The sequence below is a fragment of the Malus domestica genome, chromosome 13 (assembly GCF_042453785.1).
Source record: "Malus domestica chromosome 13, GDT2T_hap1".
Taxonomy (NCBI): domain Eukaryota; kingdom Viridiplantae; phylum Streptophyta; class Magnoliopsida; order Rosales; family Rosaceae; genus Malus; species Malus domestica.
In genome coordinates, this window is record NC_091673.1 from 4,391,937 (window position 1) to 4,399,651 (window position 7,715).

Sequence of the window (7,715 nt, forward strand, 5' to 3'; positions counted from 1 at the left end):
AACTTTCATTCAAAATAAAGGATTTAAAGGGACAAAAAATAGATGAAATTTTTAACAGAGTTGGCCAAAAAGATTATTACTCCACATTATAAAAAGTTCAATAACCAATACTCATGAATTTTTAACTCAGAGAACAAAACTTTAATTGAGCCAAAGTTAAAAAATTGTTGCTCCAATTTCTCATAAATGTTTAATTTATTTAAATTTAAGACCACATCATATCCATTGTTCACTATTTTTTTTAAGAAAACCTCGATGATCCATTGTTCATGATTTTTTTTTTTTTTTGCCCATGTAGCCTCCATTGTTTTGGTTTGTACAATATGAACAACATTTACATGAGTTTACGTCAGAGAATCTTACATACAGTTTAAATTTATTACAACATTTACTATGTGAAGAGAATGATAACATGTTGAACGTTTTCACTCGAGTTTTTCTTCTTACTACGTTCCTTTGGCGGTGTCAATATTCTTGATGCTCATGATGACAACTTGGAAAAGAAAAGGAAAGCAACAAGTGAGAAATGCAAATCCAAATTGGATACAAACAAGGAAGAAAGAGAGAAAACAGAATGGAGACAAAAGATCAAATCCTCCCCACTGCAACAATGGAAGTCAATTCAAGCAAATCTGATCGAACCCGATTAGCAGAAATTAACGGCTCTTAAGTTTGATTAGCGGAAACTAATTGCTATGTTTATCGTTTATGTCATCATTATTGCGTCATGCAAGATTATCTGTTACCAGCACTCCAATATTAAATGGATGAATATTATGAAAGTTGAAGTCAAGATTTCACTTTCATCTCCAACCGTTGCTTTTGCTTTGATCATGATGTCTTTGACATTCACAAAAATATGACCCTTTGATTAAATAATTCATCGGGAATGATAAAATTATTTAATTATTTACTTTGGCTGATAAAATATGACTCTTCATTAGTTAAAGTGATCATTCTAATTTCTATTATAAAAACAAATTAAACAATTCAAAACCGATTAAACATTCGGGTTAAGTCACTTAATTAAGACTTGTGTCGGATACACATTGGGACCAAGGTGGTCCCAAGATCACCCAAAGTTCGAGAAATGTACATATGAGGGTCTTCCGAGACCTTCCGAACATTTCTTAAGGGTCATTTTTGTGCATATCAAGTGTGATAAATGCCTCTTGTGGGTGGCATTGATAACACCCTCAATAGCACTCGTTAAATTACTTCGGCATGTCAATATCTTTTGATATGGATGCAATTTAGTTTGGCTAACAACAACAAACCCACCAAATGTTCAATGAAATGCTTTAGGGAATAAATTGCACGCTTCGTACTTTGTTTCTATTTAAAAACCTAGACCCTTAAAACCTTTCAAGATTCGAATCCTAAATCCGCAACTGATTAGGACACGGCACTTGTCCTTTGAATTCATATCCAAATCTTAGTTTATAAAGAAGTTTAGAATATCGGTAGGTAAAAATACAGGTAACAAATGATGAAAAGCTAAAAAAAATTTACATTTAAACGTAAGATTTAGAAAATTTGGTGTAAATTTTTGAAATATTTAACACATTTTTGTCGTACCATGTTAAAAGTAAGATTGTTGCAATATATTGCAGTCAAACATAATTATGAAAACGCCAAATTTCAGTGGGCGGGAAGAAGACCAGTCTAGTGATGTCAAATAATAAACTTCACTACAGACTTCCAATGGGAAGAGGCCACCGGTAAGGTTAAAGACCAAATTATAAAACTAATATTTAAATAAATAATTAATTATTGTTCGATTTTGTGTACTATGAAATTAAATTTTGGAAAGTGTCAACATTCGTTGTCTGCAAATAGAGCATAGAAATTTTCAAAATGTGGGATTTGATTAATCTTGTAGGATAGTTACGAGATGTGAATAGCTAGTCAACTGACGGTTTTGTGCGGGGCGCTCGCTACTCACATTCTGCAACTATTCCCATATTCGACAAACCCCCTATTTACTTAGAACACTGAAATGCATATTCCGTTAAGTCAAACTAATTTGAAATTAGTCCATCACTGCAAATTAGTACATTGAATAAACTTTTAGAACAACATCTTGACAATCTGCTATCAAAAGGGGAAGAATCAGACTTTTTAATCTGAAAGTTGATTTAAGAAACTTTCCTTTTTTCCTAAATTTTAGCTCATGATCATGACTTGGACCAAAGAAAGACACTAATCATTATTTACCTTGTGAATGGTTTAAACCATGCATCGATATTGCAACACCCTACACTGTATTTGTCAACTCCCCGGGATAAGTAATCGCGATTAGTGTGGACTAATCGCAATTTAACTTGTCTAATTCGGAAGAAATGTAGGGATTACAGAACAACCAAGACACCTTTATAAAAATTGATTTCAAGAACACATCTCAGATGGATATGCATGCATACACATGAGGAGAATAAACACATTGATCGGGCTGGAAGAGTGATCTTTTCGGGACATTTTGTATTGCAGAGGGAAAAGAATAAAGCTATGGAATGAAACGAAAATGGGAGGAAGATAACGCGTAGAGCCTGTACTATAACACCAATGTACATCGTAAAGACATTCGCGAGCATACCTCACACCTATGCTCGATGAGCAGAAGATAAAAGGGGACTGCTGAGCCTGTCACTGCTCCCAGAACAGTTGATAGGCATCAAATCGGGGTCCTGATAGACTGTGACCAAGTTATCGAAAAATTCAGGCATTGAAGGATCGTTCTCGTCTTGCCTGTCCTTTCGTATCAAACTCTGGAACAAAAAAGAAAGTAGGTCAAGCCAAAGATTTATAGGCCAGAAGTTGTGTGAAAGTGTAGTAGAAGTGTGACATTGAAACATACCTCGGCAGGGTAAGCAACGAAATTTGGAAGGAAGCGCTTCCGGCAGTACTCATTGAAAAGAAGTGTGATTACAGGAAGAGGAAAAGTTAATGTAGATGCTAGATCGACCTTCTTGATTGTAAAGATTCCAACTGCAATAGCGTGCATAAGTACCAGAGAGAATATCATTGAAGTATGCACGATCGGCCAAAACTTGCCAGCAGTTTCGTACCTAGGAGCATATACGTTCATGAACTGCACAGTGATTTTTTCCGAGTATCAATACGCTATATTCAAATCAAATCCTCTAACTAGTTAATTGAAATCTACTGACCTGGTTGCGATAGATGATGAATCCGAGACAGAGGTACACCAAGAGGAAGGGAAGAATCAGTGGAGCAAGGAAGAAGTATGTGATACCGAGAAGTACAAAGAAAAGAACTCTAGGCATGTGACTATGGTAACTAATTGCTGGAACTTCAAATTCATCATCTTTACTGTCAGTAAAAGGTCTTTTTAATAGACTCCATATCAGAGGAATTATGCGAAAGAGTTCTGATGAAGTACTCGTCCATCCTGCAGTGACTACATACGCAATGAAAAAAGACGACTGCATCACCCAAAGTAAATGATGTTAACAAACTGAAAATAATGAACCTGATACAAATAAGGCAGTTAACTTGTACACTCATCGTTTTTATCGCATGCTTAAACTGAAGGGAACGTAATTCAGATTCAGATGTGTATTGCAAAAACATAGATTCATTCTCAGAAGTGCCCGACACTAAATATGTCTGAGCGTATCGATTGTAGCCATCTTTCTGAAATGAGCAGGTGTGATCACTTGCAACAGCAGGTGTGATCACTTGCAAGTTGCAACAAACATCGTGAAATAACTTAAAACTTGCTTGTACAAGATACTATTCAAAAGCAATAAAGTTTGAAGATTTTAGCTCATCAGCTTTGAAAGGATTCATATACATTTTTTGTGAGAAAGATCATGATTTAGTACAGTTATTGATAACAAAACAGAGGGCAAATGCGCAATAAAAAATGTACCAAATTTACACTAAGAAATCGATTAGAGAAGCAGGAATTTGGTACTCAAAAAGCACAGACAATAGCCTATAGGTTAGATGTGTTGACAATTAACACATAAGATATAAGCAGTTCCTAAGTTTTATTAATTTATTGAACAAGACGTTTATATAATTACATCGTAAAGGAAACATTTTCTCACCTGTGCTGGAACAGAAACGCCTAACTTTGAAGGAATATTCTTGGGGTCAAGAAAGATAGAAACCGCAGAGAAAACTGATCCGGAAAATACAGTAACAAAAAAAATGTTCCATATTGTGAACCAAAGTACTTTTGTACACGCACTCTTTTGTATATCACTGAGAGAAACATATCCTTGAATGGATGAAAAGAACTCCATGACGGGGGGCACCGTTTTCAGAAATAATAGAAGAATAAGACTGGGAAGGTATCCTGTGACGACCTGACTAACAAATGTTCTGCAGGAAGACACAGAAAGTTAGATGTTTGCATCACCAAGTGATCCAAAACATAAAAAATTGTTAGAACAATTATTGTTTAACTTTTTGAACTGTATAAAACCACAGCGGTCATTTACAGCAATAGCAAAAGATGGTAATCTTCAGAATTCCATAATATTTTTGGTACAACCAATTTCTCAGAACTTTGCCTAAGATCAAGTATTTCACAAATGCTGCAGAAGTATTCATGAATTTAATCGATCACAATGTTATGATATTTACTCACATGGTTAGAACGCTTTCGAGAAAGGGAAGCCAAACTTCCAGCTGGTTTAGGTTAGTAAGACCTTGGACAATTAGAACAGGAATAAGAAACAAGATTGTTAGGACTATGCATAAAATTATAACCACAAGCTTAGATATCCATCTTCGGATGAAAGATGACGAGAAGAACGGCCAATAAACATCATGAGGTTCAGGAGCTTCCTCTGTGACCCACTTGGTAGGATTGTTTGATTGTTTCAAGCGGTGAGTAACTGCAGCACCATACCGAGACTTGAAGGAAACAAAAGCAGCTCGAACTTCCTTAAACATACAAAATAAATAAAAATAAAAATTGAATTAATAGCATGCCCTGAGAACCACAATTACATACAACAAACAGTGGAAAGATCATTTAGAATGCAGAAGAGAGTGGGGTGGGGAGAGAGAGAGAGTCATCACATACTTCTACTCCTAATGAAGCCTCTGATTGCTCCGATCTCACAATCTCCTCTACGCCTTCAAGCTTCTTTTCATAGTGATCCACAAGATTAACCTTGCGTCCAAGCAATCCAAAACAACAAGATCGTTTATACTTTTGCTGGTTGGGATCTGATTGCAAGTGAATGAGCCTGGTATAGAGTTTTTCCGCATCTTTCTAAAGAATGATAAAATCAGATAGTAATAAGAACAAAGTATAACATACAAAAACATATTGAAGCATGCGGAAAGACAGAAATAGAAAACTTTACAACATTAAAACAGTACATAAAACATCAGAAACAATGCTTACAAGGAGTTTTTCAAGATTGTTTGTTCGACGAACAACAATATGCGACAGATATGTTGAAGGGTGATACTCTCTAAAGAAGCTGTCAACGCTTTCGCTGACGCTGCTCCCATAAGGAACAGGAATGCTGCGAACTAAGATCGTGAACTGATGTGGTTGAGGTTTGGATGACTGAAAATAATCAAGCCGTCTTTGGGAAATATATCTATATTCCTGCACAAAGAAGGATCATTTAGTATCCACTTCCAACTTTTCACTCTTCCACAGATCATCAGCTGTAAACCAGTGACATCACAATTCGAATCTTGCGAGCGTAGCTTGCTTTCCAAGGAAAAAGTAACAACAAAACTAGCAACATTACATACATCTAATACAAATTATGACGGTCTTAAGCACATCCAATTCGGTTTAGCGATGTTCAACTATATAAGTGCACCAAAGATTTTACTTACATAATAAAGTAGACAGCAGACAAAGATGGTAACAAGGTACACAGCAGCAAAATGAATCCATAACCTGTCGAAAACGTCTGCGTTAGTAAGTTTAACTTTTGCATACGTAGGTTAGGCCAATTGGTCAGAGTAGCGTGCCCGCCCCCTCAACTCGAGTTCAAATTCCCTCTCACCGTAGTTTAAAATAGAATATCACATTGTAAATAAAATGCTATAATACACAAGGAAGACTAACTATAAATTTTTCTTATCAATTTTAGACATTAAAAGAGCTTAATTGTAGATTAAGTAGAATCAACAATTTTATAATTAGAAAATTTAATCTAATCACTCACTTGCTCGAGCCATCGTTCATATTCGAAATCGTAAACACGTCGAGAGAGTTATTCGACAGATCGGCGAAGTCAACATACTCGAGCTGGTTCCCGTAGCAGTTGACCGGAAGCAGGACGAAGACCCCGATAACTCCGGCGAACAGAAACACTCTGAGACTAAAATTAATGAGCCGCATGAAAACGACGGCGTCGAGGCCGGAGGACGACAGCAAGTCATCCTCCGTGAGCTGCCAGGCCCGCTTGAGCCAGTGCGGCGACGGAATCAGCCGCTCGAGGTTGAAACGACTCGAAGAGTCGAACTCCCCCTCGGCGAGCAGCCGTGGCATGTAGACCTCATAGTTGCTCGGCTGCTTCCGGAGTATCGAGTAGAGCGTGAAGAAGAGGACGCAGAGGCCGGAGTTGATTGCGAGTGACGTCACCAGGGCGGAAACCAGCATTTTTCAATTTCTGCAAAAACCCTAGAGATTCGGGAGGTTTCGAGAAGCGATGAAGCTTTCGATCCGACTGTTGGCATTCAAATGGCTCGAAACGGACTGCTCTCACAGTTGGGTGCTTGATATTTTCGTGATGCGGAAAATACCCCTACATTTGCTTGCTTATTTCTCACGGAAGCGGGGAAGCTTCAGTGTTTTGCCATTACTATGGTGAAAGCGACGGTGTTTTGCATTTGGATTTCGGGGGTGATTTTGGGGATTTCGGTACGGAGGAAGGAAGGTGGCCGCGGTCGGCTGCCCCAACTACCAGTCAAATTCCCGCCATCGCCAGATTTTTCTTTCAACTCTTGCCGCCACGGTCACGTGATATATCACGTGATTTTAATGGATATTTTTGGTAAGGTGCTTAATGAGGAATGTCATGGAAACCCTCTCAAAGTTTATGAACTATCTGTCAGGTTTAACGTTCTTGTTGCGCTAATATTATAAAATATTATGTAAAAAATATGAAGTAGAATTTCACTGTTAAGAGTCCCTTTAGCATTTAACAATTTGCAACACAAAATATCTTTGTCACATCTTTGAAAGGTGAAAAGTGTGGATGACATAAAAATGTGTGGTCTCCCTTCAAAGTTACCTAGAATTCAATGTTATCGATGTTTTAGTTCATAAGTTTGATAACTGTAAAGGTATAAAAACACAGGATCAATCCAATGGCTGATGTGCTACCAGGTGTAAATAGATTAAGCTGATATGTCTGTTAAGTTTGTTATGAGCTAGCTTAGTCTGTAAGGAAAGTGAAGTGTATATATAGCAATAGTTTGTAATGATTCAGTGTGAAAGAAAACAATATATAACAGAAGAAGAATTCTCTCTCTCTCTCTCTCTCTCTCTCTCTCTCTCTCTCTCTCTCTTAGTGTGAAACCTCCATTGTTTAAGCTTAAAGCTTTTCTTCTTACATGGTATCAGAGCCGGGTCGGCACGTCTCGATCCTGATCAGGTGTTGCTTCTGCTGTGTTGCTTCTGCTGTGTTGCTTCTGCTATCTTCGATTCTCTCTTCTCACTTCATTCTCTGTGTTGATGGTATGAATTCTTCTCTCGTGAATCT

At 37.3% G+C, this 7,715-nt stretch overlaps 1 protein-coding gene across 1 annotated transcript; it reads right to left on the minus strand.

Annotated features, from left to right (window-relative positions):
• Positions 1-2,351: 2,351 nt before the first annotated feature.
• Positions 2,352-6,890, minus strand: LOC103451782 (CSC1-like protein At1g69450). Its single transcript, XM_029091383.2, has 9 exons — positions 6,174-6,890; positions 5,839-5,902; positions 5,390-5,599; positions 5,063-5,254; positions 4,622-4,920; positions 4,077-4,353; positions 3,171-3,446; positions 2,858-3,091; positions 2,352-2,768 (listed from the first exon to the last, which is right to left on the minus strand). The coding sequence occupies exons 1-9, from the start codon at positions 6,608-6,610 to the stop codon at positions 2,604-2,606; spliced, it is 2,154 nt and encodes a 717-aa protein (XP_028947216.1). The 5' UTR covers positions 6,611-6,890; the 3' UTR covers positions 2,352-2,603.
• Between the last annotated feature and the right edge of the window lie 825 nt (positions 6,891-7,715).